This window comes from Dermacentor variabilis, chromosome 7 (genome assembly GCF_050947875.1).
Source record: "Dermacentor variabilis isolate Ectoservices chromosome 7, ASM5094787v1, whole genome shotgun sequence".
Lineage (NCBI taxonomy): Eukaryota > Metazoa > Arthropoda > Arachnida > Ixodida > Ixodidae > Dermacentor > Dermacentor variabilis.
Window position 1 is genome coordinate 157624210 of NC_134574.1, and position 27128 is coordinate 157651337.

Consider the following 27128-nt stretch of genomic DNA (forward strand, 5'->3'; position numbering starts at 1 on the left):
TAATAACAACTTGATGTCAATTAACTAACCAAGCAAGCATAACTGACTAGAGCGGCGCAGAAAATTACGTTGTTGCTGCTAATATTCGTTGCCAGGGTGCATGCCCAGTATTGAGTCACTGGAAAGTTGGCTTGTAAAGGGGGTACAGGTTGCTGCGCCGCATACGCAGCCTTTGTGTGGGGAAGCCAGAGTTGCAGTCGCCAAACAGTTTTTTTGCCTGCTTGCATTTAACTTCTCACTTTTTATTGCCGCAGCTTTTACACGCGCTCGTGGTGCTGTGCTGCCTTTATTGCTGAGGTCGGCGACTCGGTCCTGTGGAGGTCGGACCACTCAGATCGTGTGGTCGATCCCAGCTACAACAGTTATATAGCAGCGTGTCAGCCACGTCAAGTGCCCAGAAAAAATCACTCCCGCCCACCAACTGATCAATTGCATGCGAATAAGACTGAGGCATGACGTGGAACGCTAGCTCACCTGGAAATGTTATTTTATTAAAGAAAAGAAAAAGACATGATTGCAGTCGCTGATTATTGAAGGTGCATAGTGGTGAAGTGTGTTGTGCACTGAAGCACGGCTGGTCTGGAGCGCACATCCAGACAGGCTGTGTTTGGAGCTACCGCTTGCTAGACATGTTCATTAGTGGGCAACAACACTCCGCCATGCACGCTACTCTGTGTGTCAAGATGCGGCATGCGTCGGTTGGCACGCTGCCTGTATATTCTAGTTTACGGTACCAAGGGGCTGTTTTCTTGGTCAGTTCCTTTCGGCGATAAGATCACTTTTGTGAGATTTTGATGGCTCGGCACCGGAAGTGTAAAAAAAGATATTAAATTATAGGGTTTTACGTGCCAAAACCATGTTCTGATTATGAGGCGTGCCGTAGTGGGGCGGACTCCAGAATGTTTGACCACCTGGGGTTCTTTAACGTTCACCTAAATCTAAGTACATGGGTGTTTTCGCATTTTGCCCCCATCGGAATGCGGCCGCTGTGGCCGGGATTTAATCCCATGACTTCGTGCTTAGCAGCTCAACACCATAGCCACTAAGCAACCGCGGCGGGTTAGAACCTATGGGGGATAGGGCTTCTCGCACAGTGCCAAGCATGCTATGTATTTTGTAAATGCCAGGAATGCTGTTGCTCATAGATTCCAACATGTTCAGTTCTGAGTCATGCGAAGCAGCCATGTCCCCCCAAAATTGCCTGCCTCCCAAGAAACATGTTTTGAATGACACAGTACAAGGGAGCAAATATTTGTTTCGCTATGTCTGATGTTGCGTTGGATCTTGTAGTTTTGATGTCATTATAGCCGTAGGTCAGCCCATTAAAATAAAGCGTGGCAAACCAAATTTTTAATTTACTTCGTTGTACACGATAATTCGTTATATCCATTTTCGTTATGTCGAGGTTTTGCTGTATCGTTGGCTTCACTGTTTTTGGTGATTAATATGGATAGGTCTCGAACCAGCTGTATGCATAGCATCTCCTGGAATACCACCACTTTTGGTGAACAGTACGTCTTTACTTATGTATTTGCAAAAGGTGATTGCTAATCATGCCTTTCACCCAGAACACATGATTTACAGTGTGCTGAGATCTAAATTCGAGCTAGTTGGTACGGCAACATCTTTGCAAGGAATAGCACAAAAGACAAGGCAAGCGAAGCAGACATCCACAGGGTTCTGCGTGTGTATGTGTCTGTTTTGCCTGTCTATAAAGTTTTACTGTGTGTGTGCAAAATAGTTTTCAACTGTCAGTACTTTGCTGGAAGCCTGCTTGCTTAAAAAAACATTAATCGAACAACCTATGTAGCCCATCAAAAGACATTGGAACTTTGTGGAGGTATATGAATATATGGCCATCGTCCTTGTCATTTTAGTGGCAGGAAACAAGCCAAGGCGAGATGGAAAAAATGCAAGAAAAGATGATTTGGTGTCGTAATGTGTGCAGTTTGGGAAAATAGGGTGCAAGCCTGTGCTAGTAGTTGGTTGGTCATAATTAAACTAACAGTGTGAAAGTAAAACTTGGACACCAGAGAATATAAGGGGATGAAACACAACGCTGACTTCCAACTAGTTCATTCTATTTGACACGGATGCTTTTATACAACTCACGGGCAGCCACAAAAAATTTAACAAAATAAATGCTTAAGAGATGAAAAAATAAAAAATAGAAAACGGAAGTGATATGAACAAAATATACACAAAAGGCACCAAAAAAGAAGTTGGCGAAGCCAATACGATATGCATGCTATGATATTTATGGACATTCTGCATTCCAAGTTTGAAAGCTTTTCCTCAGATATAGCAATTGGTGAAGCATCTGGTGTCGCAACGTATCAACTCGGATGTTTCAATGATTTCCTTTGTTCGGTTGATGCAGTGCCGTATTTTGTCCTTTCTCTTCTCTTGCGTTCAAATGCTTTTCCTTTGTGCGGTTAGTTTAATTAGTTTGGTACAAGTTCTCACATATCTTGGAAATGTTTCTGTCTGCCTTTTTCACTCAAGCAATGCTGTGCGTGGCACTGGCTTGTAGTTACCATGCGTGCGCGTTAATATAGCCTCCATTATACTGCATTTGAGGAAAGAAAAAAAAAACCTAATGGCAGTGATCATAGCAGTGTGTGATCATTGAGGGGTTATGTTTCCAGCCGCCTTTTTCACTATATCAAAAGGCTTGAAACAATGAGCTTAATTGTTTCAGTAATCTATTTCAGGCACCTCTGGTTGGCATTCTGTTATTTTTCATAATTGTTTCAATATTTCTCTTTCAGATGATCCCCCAAGCATTGCAACTGGCCATGGAGGAAGATGTAGAGTACAGGAAATCTCTACCAAGAGGTTACCTAAACTACATGGGCGTGGCCAATGCAGATGTGGTTTGTAACCTTTGTCTGCTTGCTTGTTGTTAAATAGTGTGTGTGTGCAACTTCAAACAGGGCCTTGCAGCATGAAATCTACTACGTTTTCAAGTGAGCAATTTGCTGCTATTTGCATGAAAACTGCTGTATTGCAGGTTAATATCGGGAACTGATACAATCCCCCTCTTTCATGTTGTTGTGCTGCCCTCTGACGCATGCCGCTGGTAACGTTTTGGGAGTGTGTCGGGGATTTCGGCGGTTGATTTGTGTACCTGCGCCCATGTTGAGTGCGTGTCGGTTGTGCGTCTCGTGGATCGCGATTAATTATTAATTGTTTCTCCGGGGCAGCATGTCGTTCACCCATTGACTACTGTGGGTGAATAGGCCCGAGTGCACTGTTGTGGTAACAGCGCGGCCAATAAAGGCGCGCCGAGTTCCGTCTGCGGACGCGGCTGTCTTAGAGTTCGTTATCGCTGATGCCTGCGATTGCACATCGCTTTTTGCATTCCTTTTACACATTCACTAAACATTTCGCATATTCAAGAAACCTTCGAACGCAGCCTTCCACGTAGGATTTGCCAAAGCGGTGCATTTGTTTACATCTACAGCTTCAGATCGCTGTTAGCTTCGGATATTGTAGAAACGGTGCATCGCTTATGTGAAATAATCTCAAAACGTAGCAAAACGTAGATATCTGCACATGTGAGCCGCATTGTTCCTCCCCGAGACGAGTCAATATGAGCGGCCGAGTCACTTAATCAACTGCAACTGTGATCCAGACGCATATATATTGCGGGCTGTTACTACTTACTGATTCTCGCTCTTGTTTAACTTCATCATATTGCTACGGAACAGCCTTCACAGTGTGGCTGCACTGAGGAGAAGGAAGACGACGTGGCCACCGCTTGATATAGCGTCGCCATCATTGCCACCGCTTGTCTACGTGTAAATATATTGTAGACTCGTACGTGAGCTACACGTAACATTAATTTGGTGGAGGTGGACGTTCCCCGTACCCGTCATGTAGCTTCGCAGCGGTCGCAACGGCGACAGTGCAACTTCGGCTCCTGCTGGCGGCACTTCCTCTACGCAACCGTCTCCGCCTGCAGCCCCGACCTACGTCGCCATTTCCCCACCTCGGGATCCTGGTGTTTTCAACGGAGTCAGCAGTCCTGATGTTGCGACTGGCTCCGCTTATACGAACGTGTCAGCACCAGTCACAGGCGGGATTCGACTATTATGCTCGCGAACGTTGTTTTCTACCTCGACGGAGCTCCACTTGCATGGTTCCAGACTCACGAAGAGGAGATCTCGAGCTGGGATCTCTTCAAAGAGAAGCTCCGCGACCTTTTTGGCAATCCCTTCGGTCGTCAAGTCAATGCCAAGAAAGCCCTAGCCACACGTGTACAGACGTCGACCGAGTCCTACGTGTCCTACATTCTCGACGTCTTGGCCCTTTGTGCCAAGGCTGACCCGACCATGTCTTAGGACGATAAGGTAAATCACGTCCTCAAAGGGATTGCTGACGACGCCTTCAATTTACTGGTGTTTACCAACGTCACCAGCATCGATACGATCCTCAAGGAGTGCCGCCGTCTTGAGCATGCTAAAAGCCGCCGGTTATCCCAGCACATCACGCGACTTCCCAACACAGCTGCTACGTCATCCTGTGATGACCTCTTCCACCAGCCGTCGCGATGTGACTTGACCCGCATTATTCGCCGTGAGGTCGAAGCGGCACAACCGGCGGCCCCTTCATTTCCGTCACCTGATCATTCTCCGGTGACAATCTCCTTGATCCAGGCCATCGTCCGTCAAGAGTTATCCAACGTCGGCCTGCACTCCATTCGTTCCGCATGCTCGGAACCTCTCTCTCCACGCACGGCCCCACAGCGCCCTTCTTACTCTTATGGACAGCGCAACCCCTCCGAATGGCGAACCGTGGACGACAAGCCGATCTGTTTTAACTGCCGACGCATTGGACATGTCGCTCGCCACTGCCGCAGCCGCTGGACTTCCCCCACACGCTATTCTCCTAATTACCACCCTCGCCCCTCTAGTGCGTCCTTTTCCTTCGCCCCTTCTATGCCCAGCCCATCATCTGACCCTGCGACGCCTTTGACACGACCCCGCTACTCCCGCTCGCCTTCTCCCTCCCGTCGTCAATCTCGCTCGCCCCCGTCTCGCCGTGCTCCTTCTCCGACCTAGTCGTCGCACCCCCGACCGGAAAACTAGACAGCGCAGCTTCTGGAGGTGAAGCTGCAAAGACGACATTGGCTCAAAATCCTCGCTTCACCTTACCGACGAACAAGAATCTTTTGGACGTTCTCGTCGACAATGTTCCTGTGTGCGCGTTGATTGACACCGGGGCGCATGTGTCCATTATGAGTGCTGCTCTTCGCCGTCGGCTCAAGAAAGTTCTGACGCCTGCCCCGAACCGATTCGTACAAGTCGCCAATGGAGGGGCTGTCGCTATTGTTGGCATGTGCTCTGCCCGACTCACCATTGCTGAGAGAAACACCGTCGTGCTCTTCACCGTCATCGAGCATTGCCCTCACGAACTCATTCTCGGTCTGGATTTTCTTGCCCATCATTCTGCCCTCATTGACTGTTACAGTTTGTACGTGCTATAAAGGATTATTAGAGACAGCTGTGCTCGGCATAAGCCCCAACTTATAGGCCATGTAGTTTTCTAGCGAAACCATGGATGCCATCGCTGACACCGTTGGCAACTGAGCGAGCTTATGCTGCTGTGCCGAATGATTATTCTCTTCTTTCCCGTTTGACGCAGAGGTAAACAGTGCTTCTATGGGACTGAGAAATGTGTCAGTATAACAACACACACACGCCCACCATGTATGGGAATGCGACCGCCGGCGTTCGGGAACGGTGACCAAAGTACAAGATGCTGGCAGAGCGCTGTGCCGCCGCTTGCCGCTTATTGTGTACGTAGTTATCAAATTGCTGTAGTAGTTACCAAATCGCTGTAGGGCCACAACTTAACTATAAGAGCAGTTTCCTTCGTCCTGACTGCTTATTTTTTAAGTTCAGCTCCATCGGTAGCGGCTGCACGAACTCGACAGGGTCAAGCCTAGCCCATCTCTCGCTAAACAGGATCAACGTTGACTCCAACTTCACGTGCACGGCATGAGAGGACTGAAGCTCGTTCATTTCAACTTCGAAGGCATGTCGACCCATTTTGAGCTCAAATAATTATATTTATAAGTGAATGAGCTGCAGCAATCGTGTTGTCGGTTCAATGGCTGATCGCGTTGTGTTCGGTCTAGCTATCATGGTCGGCACGCTGATTTTGTCGGTGCCGTTGACAAGAAAGCCCGTCGCACTATATGACAACTTGCACCCTTCGGTTGCGTCGTTGTTGGCCTATTATGATCAAATGGTCTCAGTGACACTATGCTGAATTGTCGGCCAATCGTCGGTGTCAGCGCCTTGTCAGTCTCGTATCGACGCAGTGTTGCCATGCCTTAAAAGAGTACATGAAGCCAGGCACGCGCTGCCACCACCAGCAACAGTGGGCCGACGCTGCAAGAATACTGCGTCAGCAACATGTTTTTTTAAGTGTCGCCCAATTGTAACGCAGGGGTTTAACGATAATTTTGACAGCCGTCAATGCAAGGCGGCAACTATGAAGCCCCGGCTCTTTGGTCTTACGCGCGTTTCTGGCACCACACCGACGTCGAGCTACCAGAAGAGTTTCAACGCGATACACGGCACAAGTGTTCGCTGCATTGAGCATCCATGCGATTTTTTTTACGGGGTAGCTGTTCCCGATATCTGGCTGCGTGGCCGCGTGCGGGTCCCTTCCGAAACGTTTCATAACTAATCCGGTAGGGCAGGGCGCATGCACTGTTGCGCCGTGAAAAACGTGGATTGCTGTACAATTGGAGTGAAATGAATGAGAAGGTGGACCGAGGGGTTCCATTGTTTGTTAGTTATAACCATATGAAAACAGGAAGTGAAGCCAAGGAAGGCAACTGTTCTTCTTAATTGAAATGTCTAAAGAAATATTGTCTGTTTCGCGTAAAGGCGAAGCATTGAAAGCTACTGACTGCAAGATCAAGCAGAGTCACTAGCTGGCGGGCACCGGATGAACCACAGAGTGTGGATTGCACCGTGCATCGTCTCCTATGCCTTACGCGTTTACATGTGCGCACGCAGCTTGCATATTAAAGCCAATTTCTTCTGTGATTGTAGCACCGCCATAAATGCTGTCTGGATTTTTTTATGATGTACAGAAGCATTTAACGTTTCGCTGTCCTTGTGCTGCAGTGAAATCAGTGACTGCCCATGTCAAGCATACAATGTGCTATCGTTGCGCTCTCTGTTCGCCACAATCATAGCAATTTTATTATCGCTTTGTGTTTCTGTTAAACCACAGAAAGCATTTTTCCTTGCTGTTTTAAAGAAATCTGATGAGTGCAGCGATATGTGATTGCTGTGCTTTAGCGATTTGTTGCAATGTATTCATCACTCTGCCATCTTTGTGATACCATGCAACACGAATGAGGTGGCGCGAATATCACTGAGTAGTAAAAAAAAAAGAGAGAGAATCGCTTGTCCGCACTAACGCAGCAATGATGCTGCCACCTACAGCTCGATCTCGTGGCGAATAGTAAGGTTTAGCATTGCACTGAAGACGTCTAGGAACGGTGCCATGGTGTGCAGTGTGACAGCAGTGTCGCAACTCAATGACGCACGAGGTGAGACCGAACGAAAACTGTCGGTGTTCGTCAGTGTCCAAGAAAAAAAAGGTGGGGATTGCATAAATTTAGCTTGACATTCCTTACGGTATGGTATGTACACAGCTGTTCAGAAAGAACGCTAATGTGTGTGCAGTCATGAGAGCAGTGGAAGCGACAGACCTGACTGAGCGAAGCATCCACTTGGCTTCATCGCTTTTGGAGCAAAACGCACTTTGCCTCTGTAGGCCTTCTAATCCTCCATGCGTTGGTCTTGCATGTGTCGTTGATAGCTGGACAGCATTACAAAGCCCTTGCTGGTGAGCCCGAGGTCACGAGTTCGATTCCCGATTGAGGGAGCTACATTCCGATGAAAGCTGAATGCAAAAACCCTCCTGTACCATGTATTGGCTGCAATTTACGGAATCTCACATGGTCAATATTCATCTGGAGTGCTCCACTACAGCATCCATCATAACCCACTGTACAGTTTTGTTACGTTAAACACGATAATTTTTTTACAACATTTTGTTTCTTTGCAGTAACAGTTATGGCTCTTAAAAATAATGTTGCTGCAACAGGTGTCTGTTAACCACTCTCGTTTGCGCCCGACTTTGTGTGCCAAATGCAGAACATGTGAACCAAGGAAAGAAGAATTGTGGTGGATTTATCTGTTTGCTAGCAAAGCATATTGCTAGCGCAAGTGTTACCTGTGTCCTTTGTTAGTCAGCCATATGTTTGTGACTTGCCTCGATAACTTACAGAGTGTGTTGTTCTGCTGCTCAGAACAATGTTGCGAATTCAATTCCTAATCACAGCAGCCATATTCTGACGGGCTGATGAACTTTGAGTGCATGTTAAGGGTGCCAAGAACGCCACGTAGTCGAAACAAACTCAGAGGCTACCGTTACGGTACCTCTCATAGCCAAGTTTTGGGGTGTAAAGCCAAAAAATTTTAATTTTAGATTTAAAGCCATATGCGTTTCACCTCAATGACCACAGTCTTCCTGTGCAAAATGGAAGTAAACAAAGGTGTAAGTGAAAGGGCACATATTTAGGCCATCAAACCTAGAGCTGTCACAGCAAGTGTACTGCACATTGCGTAGGACAAATGCATATTTGTCTTTCTTGCAGTGTTTGTAGAATTAACTGCGTGTGCTGCATTACAACTGTTCAAATGTTGCCATGCACAGTGCACAGAAGGTGTAGCTTAGAGTATCATAGCTGAAGATTGCCAGATTACAAGCAACAGACTGGTAACACACTGGTAAACTCAAGGCAGATTAAAATTCTTACTTAGCTCCCAATGCCTGGAAGGAGAGAATACAACTGCCAATTTCCGAGTACACAAAATGGCTGTCTCCTTAGCACTCACAGATTAGCAAAGCTTGTAAAGCTGCAGTACTTGTGACAAGGTGGTGTTGAATGCTTTGAATTCTTTTTGAATACTAGTATTTCAACCTCAATTTCCATGTTTCTTTTATCACTGAAGGTGTTTGTTGAATTGTTCTGATTGTAGTAGATTTACCAAAACAACCATTGAAAAACACTGGGAATGTAAATATGAAAGCACAAATGACGGTTAAGAACTGGCAGGCAAATTGGGGTGGGGGGTGGGGGGGGCAAATGTATTCACTGAGCTAGACACATACAGTCAATTTAGGTTGAGTAACAATATTCCGATTATTACAAGTGGGGGGCAGGAAAATAATGACCACCTTTGTCTTGCTAGATCATGTGACAAGAATATTTTTTCATAATGTTTTGTTGCAGTGACAAAATCTTTCTCTAGTACTCAAAGACAAAAGTGGGGTGCATTGGTGCACATCAGTGAACCGGCTTATTCCGTGCATGTGACATTTTTACAGTCTTTTTAAAAAGGCTCTGCCTCACACTTGCCTATGCATGTGCCAATAAGTGGTCCCAGCCTTGCTTGAATGAAAAGAATGTTGAATGAAACAGGTGTTTTAAACAGTACCCATAAGGCAGAATGAATTTGTTTTGTGAAGTTACCTACAGCACAATAAAATGGTGGTAATATACTTCAGTGTAGACATGCTTTCGCTTACTCCTGCAAATGGAGCTGCGACATACAAGACAGCATCTATTGATGTTGTTTTGTATGTCACGCAAAAGAAACAAGAAAGGAACGAGAATACTGGTTATGTTTTTGTTCTTTTCTCTACATCAAAATTACAACTGGTAGCTGAATGCTGTCTACTTTAACAACTGTAGCAATGTGCATGTCACTTTTGAGCTTGTCATGCATGTAGCCATGTAGCATGTAGCCACCTTTGTCACCACAAATGTTTATGATTTCATGTTACCTAATGGAACGTTCTTAAGCCTCTGGTGAATGAAATCTTTGAGATTTAGCAACTGCAACAATGCACATGTCGCTTGTAGCCACCTTTGTCACCAGGAATGTTCTTGAGTCCAGGTTATCGAATGCGGTTATATTCAGCATCTGGTCAGTGAAGTCTTTCAACTTTAGGAACTGCAGCAGTGCACATGTTGCTTTACGAGCTTGTGACAAACATGGCCACAGCTCAGGTGCCCTTGTCGCCAAGAGTGTTTCCGAGTCCAACTGATCTAACATGGTACAGAGTACGAACTGGTCGTTGTAGGAGGGACATACGTAGAGAAACTGTTCAAGTACCTCCACACACTTGCAACTGTTTCATGGATGTGTGCTCTTCAGTCAGATGCGAAAAAAATTGTTTAGCCTTTCTGAACGGTGCATCCAGCCACAGTTGGCACAGCAATGTTGTATCACAGCTGGTGGGTAGTTGTGGTAGCTGCAGCTTCAGAGAAGTATAGAGAAGGTGACAGTTCAAGAGATGATCGGAGTTGTGTTTGACTAGCGTGACGTCGCAAGCCAGTGATGCTAGTTCTCTTGCAGCATCTACCCTATGCGAATGTCTTGAAGCTGTCTGGACACAAATGGGAGTTATGGTAATGTACATTTTCTTTAACTTGTGCAGGTGAGCGATGCACGTGAAGCCTTCTTGGGAAAAGTGCGACACCTGGTGGAGAAGTTGGTAAACTATTGTCCTGTTGACGCAGCTGTTGACCAATGTGGCAAAGCTCACCTGCACGAAGCGCTGCCGCCACTCCTTTCACAGGGTGAGCATCCAATTCCTGCTGCAGCATCTTGCACAGCCAGGTCTCTAAAGCTACTTTTTAACAACTTAGACACGACAGATGGCCACAGGAACATGGTGACCTAAAATGATCAACATTGGTCGAATAAATGATGTCGCCAAGCACAAACCTTTCAATAGAAGGGCTTCTCTTCATCAGGGCAAGTCTTATTTTTGGCTAGGTTGTGCATGATTATTTGCAAAAAAACACCTGGTAATGCTTGATTCCAGGCTTTCAAAGTTTGCTGTGGCCAAAGCCTTACCTGGAAAATGTGAAGAGCATAGAGCATAAGTGAAAGCAAACATGAAATGACACTTTTCAACATTGTGTCTCGTTTTAAAATGCCTACATTTTGGTAAATTCTAGCAAAAGTATTTTCAGTGAGAGCTGTCTGCTTGAGGGAAAACTAAAGATGAAAGGAACCAGAGCTTGCTTGGAAACAGCTAGAGAATTTCCTGCAGCCCGTCTATAGGGTAACTGTGTGGATGTGTGCCAGCGAGTCTGGACCATTCAATAGGAAGGAATTACAAGAGCAGAAGATCGAAAATTGGACTGTGAAAAGGCACGTGCCCTTCTCGATCTGTTCCAGGCACATCTGCTGTAGCGTGGTCTCTGTATCTTTCACTGTGGTCAAGACGTACGCTACACTACAGTCACCACAGTAAATATTTGCAGTTTGACTGGCGAACAGTCATGGCAACTGCGTCACGCAATGCGACATGAGGCTTTCAAAATGTTTTTTAAATTAAATCATACAATGAATGAAAGCACCCATTTCTAGAACAAGCAGATGACAAATGGCAGAACCCACCTGCTGTAAAGGCAGAGGCTCTTTTATTTCCTGGGACTGTAAAACAAGGCCAATTCCAGCAATGCAAATATTAATGTTCTTTGTAGCTGGCAACACTTCTGCATCCCAGTCAGAGTTGACTTTCAAGAAAGCACGTGCAGCAGCTGCTTCTGTTGCATAAAATTTTCTAACATTTACCCTTGTGTTAGACCTTTTGATATTTGGCTTGCCATGATGCTGCAGTGTCTATATTACTCTGCTGCTGAAGGAGAGGTTGCGGGATCAATTCCCTGCTACTGCGATTGCATTCCGACAAGGCTTGAATGTGAAAACGCTCACGTATAGTGCATTGGATGTTTGTTAAATAACCTCCAAGTGGCTGAATTAATTTGGAGGCTCCCACTATGGCATCCCTCATAACCTGCCAGTTGCTTTAAGATGTTATCGTTATTATCTCGGGCCCATGGGTATATGTGCCCACTCTTGGCCGCTGCCCTCAGAACAGGTTTGTACCACTGGACATGTACCCAAATAAAAGACAAGCAGTAAACGAGGCAAGATGTGAACAAGTGTGCAATAGGAAGTGAAGTGAACAAAACTGGGCCGTAGCGTGCATTGAGCGAGGAGCTGCAGAGAAGTCTGGAATGAGTCGGCTACAGAGAATAGTGTCAAATTCCGTTCCATTCGCGTCATTTTGTACAAACGTTTCCGTCATCAGCTTTATGTTTGCAAAACGCTTCTTCAACACTAGCCCAAACACCAAAGAAAGCTTCGCGTAACACCGATTACCACTTAAACGATGGAAACGCTTAACTTTTCTTCTGCAAAACTCTCCCCAGGTGAATTAGTTGGCAGTTGAGCTATATTGACACCACCAGAAGTTAGCGCACGTACCTGAAGGTAACAGACTTGAGTGCCCGACTATAGACATCCTACACCTAACTTAGTGCATGTGAAAGTGCGATATAGACTCATTTTCTCTCTCTCTCTCTCTTTCACTCCCCATTCCGCTCCCCACGTATAGGGTAGCAAACTGGACTCGGTCATGCTAACCTCCCTACCTTCCCTCTTTTCAGTCTCTCTCTCTCTCTCTCTCTAGCGCGCGCACGTCCAACAGCAACGGCTGATCCAGCGGGCTCGCGAAGGAACATGGAAATTTCAATCATCGAGGAAATTTCCTACTTGTTTTGCCAATGAAATGTGTGTTCTCTCTCTCTCTCTCGTTCTCTTGCCCACACCGAAAGCGACAGCAGCGCTGTCGCCGTCGCATGTTTTCGTGACGTCACGTTTTGCGCAGTTCGTCTGCACCGGGGGTGCACCTCCTGCACCGCGGCGTTCGGACCCGCCCTGACAGAAGGCGCTCCCCGGTTCGTCTCAGCGGGAACGCGCGGCGTCCCGCTGCGCCTTCACGCAGCGCGTCTCTACGTCCGAGCGGAGCTCGAGGGGCTCGGTCAAAGGGGGGAGCGGAACCGCGCGGACGACTTGAGGCGCGCGCGCTGCCGACGGTGTACGGGCTCGCTTTACGGAGCGGTGGGCTTTCGGCGTGTACGCTCGCATACGCTGCTCCGTGGGCCGTGCTTAATCGCTTCCCCCCCCCCCCCCGCGTCCCTCCCTTCGCGATTCCATCCTGGAACAAGTTCGCGCATGGTCGCCGGTCTAACGCGATAAGTGCGTGCCGCCAGCGTCGGAGAAACGGTCTGGACTTCCCTTGCGCCACCTGCGGGCTGGAATAACCCGCCTCTTGAAGCGTGAGCGACGAGCCTTTGATTAGGCTGCGCGCTGTGCCAGTGCGGTGCAGTGTCGTAACGGGACTCATTTTTTTCCGGGGGGCGGGGGGGGGGGAGCACGCACTTGACCGGGGACGGAGTGGATGAGGGAAGGGAGGGCCTCGACAGGTGGCATCCTGGAACATGGAAATTTCGGCGTGCCTCCCCCCCCCCTCCCATTTCTGGCTGCGACCCTGGTGCGGCGGACAGTCCACTGGAAGAAGTGAACTGAGTGCAAGCGAGTTGGAGGTGAGGAGGTTGCTTTGTCGTTGCGTAGTCAAGCAAGGCTATATAATATTATTTTGGCTTCTAGCTCGAAGTGAAACACGGACACAGAAAGGAGCAGGCTCGTCCTGTCTGCTCCTTTCTGTGTCCGTGTTTCACTTCGCGCTAGAAGCCAAAATAATGTTACCGTACCAACTCGCCCAACTGTCTATTCTTTTGCTATATAATAATAATAATAATAATAGTAATAATAATAATAATAATAATAATAATAATAATAATAATAATAATAATAATAATAATAATAATAATAATAATAATAATAATAATAATAATAATAATAATAATAATAATAATAATGTTTATTATAGCGCCCAGGAACGGCTACGGATCCTTCGTACTTGTGCGCCTAAAGAGTAACACGCGAGACAAAACCTACAGAGAAGGCAAATGTAGTAGACAAAACAATGTGATAGGATAGGGAAACAGAAAACGAGGAGGCGGGCGTAAGAGGGAGTTACTCATGCACCACGATTATCGACATTCAAACAAAACACAGGAAATCAGCGCTGAAGTATATGTCAACGCAGGCAGAATACATGTGGAATATTATGTCGATACGGAGATTCGCGCCGCCTCGGTCGTCGTCACGAACAATGGAAGCTGCGGTTCTCACGCGATCGCCACACTCGTGCAGACCTCCGATGCCTCTGTTGACATCGCTGTTAACACGCCCGTTCACTTAATGCCCACACACGACACTTAGCGGTCAATTGTTCGTCTGGTATAAGTCTTCTCGCTTCTAGTTAAGAAACGGCGCAATGCGCACGAAAATAGCCAGATTGCCACGAGACGAGACGCATTTGTCAGCATTTGCACGCACAGGCAGGCCTTACATTTTCGAGGCAACGCCCAGGATACGCGGTGGCGGCACTAGATGGCAGCGAACTTTCATGGAGATGTGGGAAAGAGTTGTTCCACTCTAGTTACACGCCTGATAATAACTCATTTCGATGGTGGCTGTTGTCAAGGTAGAATTACTGACTATATAGTCCTGCCAATGGCATATTAATTCCATCAGATGCAACGCCTGTGCGCGGGCATCCCTATTAAGTCCGTTATAACAGCCCGCAGACAATCGTGAATTTCATATCATGTGGACTTTATTTCTTTATATGGACTGTATGCACTTTGTATGGAGTAAGTTCGCTACGAGTTATCTGGCTCTATCATCACTACGCCTGCTAAATGACACGCCCCCTTTAGCCCGATTTCTGCTGTCAAGGCAGAATCACTAGCTATATAGTCTTGCCAGTGCCTACTACCACCACCGCAGCCAACGACTGAACGTTTCGGCGCGGTAGGTGGCGGGAGGCAGAATGAGACTCGCGAACGCCACCGGTGGCGTGTCTGCGACCCAAGTTGGCGCCATTGCCGTAAATGGTGAGGCCAGGGTTACGAGACTAATCCTCAGCTGGGGGTATAGTTTGAAACACTGTCACCTTGTGGTTAGTTTTTTTCTTTCTTAGAATAACTTTTTACAACAAAAACAAAGCGTCGTTAGAATGCGTTGTTAAGTTACCGGTTCCTTCGCGGAAATTACGCTTGTCTTTTTTTTACAGGCGCACGTTTTACACGCACATGCAGTAGCAACAACAAATAATTTCCTCTGCGCTTTCCTTCGTGTCATTTTCCATGGGCTTATTATGATTGCGATTAATAAATATCGGGCCCCCTCGGTTTCCTTTCTTCCCGTTCATTACATAGGGGGGTCCTAGAATCCGGCAGATCTCTTTGATGTCTTCAGGCAGCGTACGAGGTTTTATTGATCCGTTGCCTTCACCCAAGAAAGTTCACGTGCTACGTGATGCTTGCGGTAGATAGGATGTTCACACTCCACTGCCAAGGCCCTGAATGGTGGCGCTAGCTAACACTCCCCAGGTTAGATCTAGCACACACACATATGTACTAAGAACGTGTACAGGAAAACGGCGCCGCGGCAGCTCACTTTGTTAGTGCATCGCACGTGTAATGCGAAGACGTGGGCTCGTATCTCACTGGCGGTCAGCTTTTCTTATTCACTTTCGTTTCCATTTATTTATTGTTTCCCTATGCATATATTTATGTTTCCCCTATGCTTTCCTTCGAGTCATTCTCTGTTGACTTCTTATGAATAGAGCCTTCGTGTGCCTTTTGTGAAAATCGATTCAAGAAAGTAATAAAAAATAGCAAGAAAGAAGAGTGTATAAACGTAGTATTTTATCGACAGTGGCACTACATGATCAGGCACTGTCAAGGTTTCTACCATTTTCGCTACGCATGTCGCACTCTATGCTAGCTAGCTACAGCATTCATGCTTCCGTATCATCATTATATTATTATTATTATTATTATTATTATTATTATTATTATTATTATTATTATTATTGTTATTATTATTATTATTATTATTATTATTATTATTATTATTATTATTATTATTATTATTATTATTATTATTATTAAACAGGTGACGTTTACTTCTAGCATTACCTAACCAACTCGCAGTATCAGACAATGCCCACTTGACAACCGTAATAACAACTTGATGTCAATTAACTAACCAAGCAAGCATAACTGACTAGAGCGGCGCAGAAAATTACGTTGTTGCAGCTAATATTCGTTGCCAGGGTGCATGCACAGTATTGAGTCACTGGAAAGTTGGCTTGTAAAGGGGGAAAGGTTGCTGCGCCGCATACGGAGCCTTTTTGTGGCGAAGCCAGAGTTGCAGTCACCAAACAGTTTTTTTGCCTGCTTGCATTTAACTTTTCACTTTTTATTGCCGCAGCTTTTACACGCGTTCGTGGTGCTGTGCTGCCTTTATTGCTGAGGTCGGCGACTCGGTCCTGTGGAGGTCGGACCACTCAGATCGTGTGGTCGCTCCCAGCTACAACAGTTATATGGCAGCGTGTCAGCCACGTCAAGAGCCCAGAAAAAATCACTCCCGCCCACCATCTGATCAATTGCATGCGAATAAGACTGAGGCATGACGTGGAACGCTAGCTCACCTGGAAATGTTAGTTTATTAAAAAAAAAGAAAAAGACATGAGTGCGGTCGCTGATTATTGAAGGTGCATAGTGGTGAAGTGTGTTGTGCACTGAATCACGGCTGGTCTGGAGCGCACATCCAGACAGGCTGTGTTTGGAGCTACCGCTTGCTAGACATGTTCATTAGTTGGCAACAACACTCCGCCATGCACGCTACTCTGTGTGCCAAGATGCGGCATGCGTCCGTTGGCACGCTGCCTGTATATTCTAGTTTACGGTACCAAGGGGCGATTTTCTTTGTCAGTTCCTTTCGGCGATAAGATCACTTTTGTGAGATTTTGATGGCTCGGCACTGGAAGTGTAAAAAAAATATTAAATTATAGGGTTTTACGTGCCAAAACCACATTCTGATTATGAGGCGTGCCGTAGTGGGGGGGTCTTCAGAATGTTTGACCACCTGGGGTTCTTTAACGTTCACCTAAATCTAAGTACATGGGTGTTTTCGCATTTTGCCCCCATCGGAATGCGGCCGCTGTGGCCGGGATTTCATCCCATGACTTCGTGCTTAGCAGCTCAACACCATAGCCACTAAGCAACCGCGCCGGGTTAGAACCTATGGGTGATAGTGCTTCTCGCACAGTGCCAAGCATGCTACGTATTTTGTAAATGCCAGGAATGCTGTTGCTGATAGATTCCAACATGTTCAGTTCTGAGTCATGCGAAGCAGCCATGTCCCCCCGAAATTGCCTGCCTCCCAAGAAACATGTCTTGAATGACACAGTACAAGGGAGCAAATATTTGTTTCGCTATATCTGATGTTGCGTTGGATCTTGTAGTTCTGATGTCGTTATAGCCGTAGGTCAGCCCATTAAAATAAAGCGTGGCCAACCAAATTTTTTATTTACTTCGTTGTACACGATAATTCGTTATATCCATTTTCGTTATGTCGAGGTTTTGCTGTATCGTTGGCTTCACTGTTTTTGGTGATTAATATGGATAGGTCTCGAACCAGCTGTATGCATAGCATCTCCTGGAATACCACCACTTTTGGTGAACAGTACGTCTTTACTTATGTATTTGCAAAAGGTGATTGCTAATCATGCCTTTCACCCAGAACACATGATTTACAGTGTGCTGAGATCTAAATTCGAGCTAGTTGGTACGGCAACATCTTTGCAAGGAATAGCACAAAAGACAAGGCAAGCGAAGCAGACATCCACAGGGTTCTGCGTGTGTATGTGTCTGTTTTGCCTGTCTATAAAGTTTTACTGTGTGTGTGCAAAATAGTTTTCAACTGTCAGTACTTTGCTGGAAGCCTGCTTGCTTAAAAAAACATTAATCGGACAACCTATGTAGCCCATCAAAAGACATTAGAACTTTGTCTAGGTATATGAATATATGGCCATCGTCCTTGTCATTTTAGTGGCAGGAAACAAGCCAAGGCGAGATGGAAAAAATGCAAGAAAAGATGATTTGGTGTCGTAATGTGTGCAGTTTGGTGAAATAGGGTGCAAGCCTGGGCTAGTAGTTGGTTGGTCATAATTAAACTAACAGTGTGAAAGTAAAACTTGGACACCAGAGAATATAAGGGGATGAAAAACAACGCTGACTTCCAACTAGTTCATTCTATTTGACACGGATGCTTTTACACAACTCACGGGCAGCTACAAAAAATTTAACAAAATTAAATGCTTAAGTGATGAAAAAATAAAAAATAGAAAACGGAAGTGATATGAACAAAATATACACAAAAGGCACCAAAAAAGAAGTTGGCTAAGCCAATACAATATGCATGCTATGATATTCATGGACATTCTGCATTCCAAGTTTGAAAGCTTTTCCTCAGATATAACAATTGGTGAAGCATTTGGTGTCGCAACGTATCATCTCGGATGTTTCAATGATTTCCTTTGTTCTGTTGATGCAGTGCCGTATTTTGTCCTTTCTCTTCTCTTGCGTTCAAATGCTTTACCTTTGTGCGGTTAGTTTAATTAGTTTGGTACAAGTTCTCACATATCTTGGAAATGTTTCTGTCTGGCTTTTTCACTCAAGCAATGCTCTGCGTGGCACTGGCTTGCACTTACCATGCGTGCGCCTTAATATAGCCTCCTTTATACTGCATTTGAGGAAAGAAAAAAAAAACTTAATGGCAGTGATCATAGCATTGTGTGACCATGGAGGGGTTATGTTTCCATTCGCCTTTTTCACTATATCAAAAGGCTTGAAACAATGAGCTTAATTGTTTCAGTAATCTATTTCAGGCACCTCTGGTTGGCATTCTGTAATTTTTCATAATTGTTTCAATATTTCTCTTTCAGATGATCCCCCAAGCATTGCAACTGGCCATGGAGGAAGATGTAGAGTACAGGAAATCTCTACCAAGAGGTTACCTCAACTACATGGGCGTGGCCAATGCAGATGTGGTTTGCAATCTTTGTCTGCTTGCTTGTTGTTAAATAGTGTGTGTGTGCAACTTCAAACAGGGCCTTGCAGCATGAAATCTACTACGTTTTCAAGTGAGCAATTTGCTGCTATTTGCATGAAAACTGCTGTATTGCAGGTTAATATCGGGAACTGATACAATCCGCCTCTTTCATGTTCCTGTGCTGCCCTCTAACGCATGCCGCTGGAAACGTTTTGGGAGTGTGTCGGCGATTTCGGCGGTTGATTTGTGTACCTGCGCCCATGTTGAGTGCGTGTCGGTTGCGCGTCTCGTGGATCGCGGTTAATTACTAATTGTTTCTCCGGGGCAGCATGTCGTTCACCCATTGACTACTGTGGGTGAATAGGCCCGAGTGCACTGTTGTGGTAACAGCGCGGCCAATAAAGGCGCGCCGAGTTCCGTCTGCGGACGCGGCTGTCTTAGAGTTCGTTATCGCTGATGCCTGCGATTGCACATCGCTTTTTGCATTCCTTTTACACATTCACTAAACATTTCGCATATTCAAGAAACCTTCGAGCGCAGCCTTCCACGTAGGATTTGCCAAAGCGGTGCATTTGTTTACATCTACAGCTTCAGATCGCTGTTAGCTTCGGATATTGTAGAAACGGTGCATCGCTGATGTGAAATAATCTCAAAACGTAGCAAAGCGTAGATATCTGCACATGTGAGCCGCATTGTTCCTCCCCGAGACGAGTCAATATGAGCGGCCGAGTCACTTAATCAACTGCAACTGTGATCCAGACGCATATATATTGCGGGCTGTTACTACTTACTGATTCTCGCTCTTGTTTAACTTCATCATTATTACAATTTGTATGTGCTATAAAGGATTATTAGAGACAGCTGTGCTCGGCATAAGCCCCAACTTATAGGCCATGTAGTTCTCTCGCGAAACCGTGGATGCCATCGCTGACAGCGTTGGCAACTGAGCGAGCTTATGCTGCTGTGCCCAATTATTATTCTCTTCTTTCCCGTTTGACGCAGAGGTAAACAGTGCTTCTATGGAACTAAGAAATGTGTCAGTATAACAACACACACACGCCCACCATGTATGGGAATGCGACCGGCGGCGTTCGGGAACGGTGACCAAAGTACAAGATGCTGGCACAGCGCTGTGCCGCCGCTTGCCGCTTATTGTGTACGTAGTTATCGAATTGCTGTAGTAGTTATCAAATCGCTGTAGGGCTACAACATAACTATAAGAGCAGTTTCCTTCGTCCTGACTGCTTATGTTTTAATTTCAGCTCCATCGGTAGCGGCTGCACGAACTCGACAGGGTCAAGCCTAGCCCAACTCTCGCTAAACAGGATCAACGTTGACTCAAGCTTCACGTGCACGGCATGAGAGGACTGAAGCTCGTGCATTTCAACTTCGAAGGCATGTCGACCCATTTTGAGCTCAAACAATTATATTTATAAGTGAATTAGCTGCAGCTATCGTAATGTCGGTTCAATGGCTGATCGCGTTGTGTTCGGTCTAGCTATCATGGTCGGCACGCTGATTTTGTCGGTGCCGTTGACAAGAAAGCCCGTTGCACTATATGACAACTTGCACCCTTCGGTTGTGTCGTTGTTGGCCTATTATGATCAAATGCTCTCAGTGACACTATGCTGAATTGTCGGCCAATCGTCGGTGTCAGCGCCTTGTCAGTCTCGTATCGACGCAGTGTTGCCATTCCTTAAAAGAGTACATGAAGCCAGGCACGCGCTGCCACCACCAGCAACAGTGGGCCGACGCTGCAAGAAGACTGCGTCAGCAACATGTTTTTTTAAGTGTCGCCCAATTGTAACGCAGGGGTTTAACGATAATTTTGACAGCCGTCAATGCAAGGCGGCAACTATGAAGCCCTGGCTCTTTGGTCTTATGCGCGTTTCCGGCACCACACCGACGTCGAGCTACCAGAAGAGTTTCAACGCGGTACACTGCACAAGTGTTCGCTGCATTGAGCATCCATGCGATTTTTTTTACGGGGTAGCTTTTCCCGATATCTGGCTGCGTGGCCGCGTGCGCGTCCCTTCCGAAACGTTTCATAACTAATGCGCTAGGGCAGGGCGCAGGCACCGTTGCGCCGTAAAAAACGTGGATTGCTGTACAATTGGAGTGAAATGAATGAGAAGGCGGACCGAGGGGTTCCATTGTTTGTTAGTTATAACCGTATGAAAAAAGGAAGTGAAGCCAAGCAAGGCAACTGTTCTTCTTAATTCAAATGTCTAAAGAAATATTGTCTGTTTCGCGTAAAGGCGAAGCATTGAAAGCTATTGACTGCAAGATCAAGCAGAGTCACTAGCTGGCGGGCACCGGCTGAACCACAGAGTGTGGATTGCACCGTGCATCGTCTGCTATGCCTTACGTGTTGACATGTGCGCACGCAGCTTGCATATTAAACCCAATTTCTTCTGTGATTGTAGCACCGCTATAAATGCTGTCTGGATTTTTTTATGATGTACAGAAATATTTAACGTTTCGCTGTCCTTGTGCTGCAGTGAAATCAGTGACTGCCCATGTCAAGCATCGTTGCGCTCTCTGTTCGTCACAATCATAGCAATTTTATTATCGCTTTGTGTTTCTATTAAACCACACAAAGCATTTTTCCTTGCTGTTTTAAAGAAATCTGATGAGTGCAGCGATATGTGATTGCTGTGCTTTAGCGATTTGTTGCAATGTATTCATCACTCTGCCATCTTTGTGATACCATGCAACACGAATGAGGTGGCGCGAATATCACTGAGTAGTAAAAAAAAAGAGAGAGAATCGCTTGTCCGCACTAACGCAGCAATGGTGCTGCCACCTACAGCTCGATCTCGTGGCGAATAGTAAGGTTTAGCATTGCACTGAAGACGTCTAGGAACGCTGCCATGGTGTGCAGTGTGACAGCAGAGTCGCAACTCAATGACGCATGAGGTGAGACCGAACGAAAACTGTCGGTGTTCGTCAGTGTCCAAGAAAAAAGAAGGTGCGGATTGCATAAATTTAGCTTGACATTCCTTACGGTATGGTATGTACACAGCTGTTCAGCAAGAACGCTAATGTGTGTGCAGTCATGAGAGCAGTGGAAGCGACAGACCTGACTGAGCGAAGCATCCACTTGGCTTCATCGCTTTTGGAGCCAAACGCACTTTGCCTCTGTAGGCCTTCTAATCCTCCATGCGTTGGTCTTGCATGTGTCGCTGATAGCTGGACAGCATTACAAAGCCCTTGCTGGTGAGCCCGAGGTCACGAGTTCGATTGCCGATTGAGGGAGCCACATTCCGATTAAAGCTGAATGCAAAAACCCTCCTGTACCATGTTTTGGCTGCAATTTACGGAATCCCACATGGTCAATATTCATCTGGAGTGCTCCACTACAGCATCCATCATAACCCACTGTACAGTTTTGTTACGTTAAACACGATAATTTTTTTTTACAACATTTTGTTTCTTTGCAGTAACAGTTATGGCTCTTAAAAATAATGTTGCTGCAACAGGTGTCTGTTAACCACTCTCGTTTGCGCCCTAATTTGTGTGCCAAATGCAGAACATGTGAACCAAGGAAAGAAGAATTGTGGTGGATTTATCTGTTTGCTTGCAAAGCATATTGCTAGCGCAAGTGTTACCTGTGTCCTTTGTTAGTCAGCCATATGTTTGTGACTTGCCTCGATAACTTACAGAGTGTGTTGTTCTGCTGCTCAGAACAATGTTGCGAATTCAATTCCTAATCACAGCAGCCATATTCTGACGGGCTGATGAACTTTGAGTGCATGTTTAGGGTGCCAAGAACGCCACGTAGTCGAAACAAACTCAGAGGCTACCATTACGGTACCTCTCATAGCCAAGTTTTGGGGTGTAAAGCCAAAAAAATTTAATTTTAGATTTAAAGCCATATGCTTTTCACCTCAATGACCACAGTCTTCCTGTGCAAAATGGAAGTAAACAAAGGTGTAAGTGAAAGGGCACATATTTAGGCCATCAAAGCTAGAGCTGTCACAGCAAGTGTACTGCACATTGCGTAGGACAAATGCATATTTGTCTTTCTTGCAGTGTTTGTAGAATTAACTGCGTGTGCTGCATTACAACTGTTCAAATGTTGCCATGCACAATGCACAGAAGGTGTAGCTTAGAGTATCATAGCTGAAGATTGCCAAATTACAAGCAACAGGCTGGTAACACACTGGTAAACTCAAGGCAGATTAAAATTCTTACTTAGCTCCCAATGCCTGGAAGGAGAGAATACAACTGCCAATTTCCGAGTACACAAAATGGCTGTCTCCTTAGCACTCACAGATTAGCAAAGCTTGTAAAGCTGCAGTACTTGTGACAAGGTGGTGTTGAATGCTTTGAATTCTTTTTGAATACTAGTATTTCAACCTCCATTTCCATGTTTCTTTTATCACTGAAGGTGTTTGTTGAATTGTTCTGATTGTAGTAGATTTACCAAAACAAGCATTGAAAAACACTGGGAATGTAAATATGAAAGCACAAATGACGGTTAAGAACTGGCAGGCAAATTGGGGTGGGGGGTGGGGGGGCAAATGTATTCACTGAGCTAGACACATACATTCAATTTAGGTTGAGTAACAATGTTCCGATTATTACAAGTGGGGGCAGGAAAATAATGACCACCTTTGTCTTGCTAGATCATATGACAAGAATATTTTTTCGTAATGTTTTGGTGCAGTGACAAAATCTTTCTCTAGTACTCAAAGACAAAAGTGGGGTGCATTGGTGCACATCAGTGAACCGGCTTATTCCGTGCATGTTACATTTTTACAGTCTTTTTAAAAAGGCTCTGCCTCACACTTGCCTATGCATGTGCCAATAAGTGGTCCCAGCCTTGCTTGAATGAAAAGAATGTTGAATGAAACCGGTGTTTTAAACAGTACCCATAAGGCAGAATGAATTTGTTTTGTGAAGTTACTTACAGCACAATAAAATGGTGGTAATATACTTCAGTGTAGACATGCTTTCGCTTTCTCCTGCAAATGGAGCTGCGACATACAAGACAGCATCTATTGATGTTGTTTTGTATGTGACGCAAAAGAAACAAGAAAGGAGCGAGAATACTGGTTATGTTTTTGTTCTTTTCTGTACATCAAAATTACAACTGGTAGCTGAATGCTGTCTACCTTAACAACTGTAGCAATGTGCATGTCACTTTTGAGCTTGTCATGCATGTAGCCATGTAGCATGTAGCCACCTTTGTCACCACAAATGTTTATGATTTCATGTTACCTAATGGAACGTTCTTAAGCCTCTAGTGAATGAAATATTTGAGATTTAGCAACTGCAACAATGCACATGTCGCTTGTAGCCACCTTTGTCACCAGGAATGTTCTTGAGTCCAGGTTATCGAACGCGATTATATTAAGCATCTGGTCAGTGAAGTCTTTCAATTTTAGCAACTGCAGCAGTGCACATGTTGCTTTACGAGCTTGTGACAAACATGGCCACAGTTCAGGCGCCCTTGTCACCAAGAGTGTTCCCGAGTCCAACTGATCTAACATGGTACAGAGTACTAAATGGTCGCTGTATCAGGGACATACGTAGAGAAACTGTTCAAGTACCTCCACACACTTGCAACTGTTTCATGGATGTGTGCTCTCCATTCAGATGCGAAAAAAATTGTTTAGCCTTTCTGAACGGTGCATCCAGCCACAGTTGGCACAGCAATGTTGTATCACAGCTAGTGGGTAGTTGTGGTAGCTGCAGCTTCAGAGAAGTATAGAGAAGGTGACAGTTCAAGAGATGATCGGAGTTGTGTTTGACTAGCGTGACGTCGCAAGCCAGTGATGCTAGTTCTCTTGCAGCATCTACCCTATGCGAATGTCTTGAAGCTGTCTGGACACAAATGGGAGTTATGGTAATGTACATCTTCTTTAACTTGTGCAGGTGAGCGATGCACGTGAAGCCTTCTTGGGAAAAGTGCGACACCTGGTGGAGAAGTTGGTAAACTATTGTCCTGTTGACGCAGCTGTTGACCAATGTGGCAAAGCTCACCTGCACGAAGCGCTGCCGCCACTCCTTTCACAGGGTGAGCATCCAATTCCTGCTGCAGCATCTTGCACAGCCAGGTCTCTAAAGCTACTTTTTAACAACTTAGACACGACAGATGGCCACAGGAACATGGTGACCTAAAGTGATCAACATTGGTCGAATAAATGATGTCGCCAAGCACAAACCTTTCAATAGAAGGGCTTCTCTTCATCAGGGCAAGTCTTATTTTTGGCTAGGTTGTGCATGATTATTTGCAAAAAAAAAAAACACCTGGTAATGCTTGATTCCAGGCTTTCAAAGTTTGCTGTGGCCAAAGCCTTATTTGGAAAATGTGAAGAGCATAGAGCAAAAGTGAAAGCAAAGATGAAATGACACTTTTCAACATTGTGTCTCGTTTTAAAATGCCTACATTTTAGTAAATGCTAGCAAAAGTTTTTTCAGTTAGAGCTGACTGCTTGAGGGAAAACTAAAAGTGAAACGAACCAGAGCTTGCTTGGAAATAGCTAGAGAGTTTTCTGCAGCCCGTCTATACGGTAACTGTGTGGATGTGTGCCAGCGAGTCTGGACCATTCAATAGGAAGCAATTACAAGAGCAGAAGATCGAAAATTGAACTGTGAAAAGGCACGTGCCCTTCTCGATCTGTTCCAGGCACATCTGCTGTAGCATGGTCTCTGTATCTTTCACTGTGGTCAAGACGTACGCTACACTACAGTCACCACAGTAAATATTTGCAGTTTGACTGGCGAACAGTCATGGCAACTGCGTCACGCAATGCGACATGAGGCTTTCAAAATGTTTTTTAAATTAAATCATACAATGAATGAAAGCACCCATTTCTAGAACAAGCAGATGACAAATGGCAGAACCCACCTGCTGTAAAGGCAGAGGCTCTTTTATTTCCTGGGACTGTAAAACAAGGCCAATTCTAGCAATGCAAATATTAATGTTCTTTGTAGCTGGCAACACTTCTGCATCCTTAGTCAGAGTTGACTTTCAAGAAAGCACGTGCAGCAGCTGCTTCTGTTGCACAAAATTTTCTAACATTTACCCTTGTGTTAAACCTTTTGATATTTGGCTTGCCATGATGGTGCAGTGTCTATATTACTCTGCTGCTGAAGGAGAGGTTGCGGGATCAATTCCCTGCTACTAAGATTGCATTCCGACGAGGATTGAATGTGAAAACGCTCACGTATAGTGCATTGGATGTTTGTTAAACAACCTCCAAGTGGCTGAATTAATTTGAAGGCTCCCACTATGGTATCCCTCATAACCTGCCAGTTGCTTTAAGATGTTATCGTTATTATCTCGGGCCCATGGGTATATGTGCCCACTCTTGGCCGCTGCCCTCAGAACAGGTATGTAACACTGGACATGTACCCAAATAAAAGACAAGCAGTAAACGAGGCAAGATGTGAACAAGTGTGCAATAGGAAGTGAAGTGAACAAAACTGGACCGTAGCGTGCATTGAGCGAGGAGCTGCAGAGAAGTCTGGAATGAGTCGGCTACAGAGAATAGTGTCAAATTCCGTTCCATTCGCGTCATATTGTACAAACGTTTCCGTCATCAGCTTTATGTTTGCAAAACGCTTCTTCAACACTAGCCCAAACACCAAAGAAAGCTTCGCGTAGCACCGATTACCACTTAAACGCTGGAAACGCTGAACTTTTCTTCTGTAAAACTCTCCCCAGGTGAATTAGTTGGCAGTTGAGCTATATTGACACCACCAGAAGTTAGCGCACGTACCTGAAGGTAACAGACTTGAGTGCCCGACTATAGACATCCTACACCTAACTTAGCGCATGTGAAAGTGCGATATAGACTCATTTTCTCTCTCTCTCTCTTTCACTCCCCATTCCGCTCCCCACGTGTAGGGTAGCAAACTGGACTCAGTCTGGTTAACCTCCCTACCTTCCCTCTTTTCAGTCTCTCTCTCTCTCTCTAGCGCGCGCACGTCCAACAGCAACGGCTGATCCAGCGGGCTCGCGAAGGAACATGGAAATTTCAATCATCGAGGAAATTTCCTACTTGTTTTGCCAATGAAATGTGTGTTCTCTCTCTCTCTTGTTCTCTTGCCCACACCGAAAGCGACAGCAGCGCTGTCGCCGTCGCATGTTTTCGTGACGTCACGTTTTGCGCAGTTCGTCTGCACCGGGGGTCCACCTCCTGCACCGCGGCGTTCGGACCCGCCCTGACAGAAGGCGCT

At 45.6% G+C, this 27128-nt stretch overlaps 1 protein-coding gene across 1 annotated transcript in view; it reads left to right on the top strand.

Annotated features, from left to right (window-relative positions):
• LOC142587230 (ribosomal oxygenase 1-like) overlaps nt 1–24972 on the top strand; it is a 30414-nt gene extending 5442 nt beyond the window's left edge. Inside the window, exons 2-5 of the mRNA XM_075698100.1 lie at nt 2772–2876; nt 10543–10684; nt 18829–18933; nt 24819–24972. Of these exons, the coding sequence (XP_075554215.1) occupies nt 2772–2876; nt 10543–10684; nt 18829–18933; nt 24819–24835 (369 nt within the window). The 3' untranslated portion in view covers nt 24836–24972. The remainder of the gene's footprint in view (nt 1–2771; nt 2877–10542; nt 10685–18828; nt 18934–24818) is intronic.
• The last annotated feature ends 2156 nt before the right edge of the window (nt 24973–27128 follow it).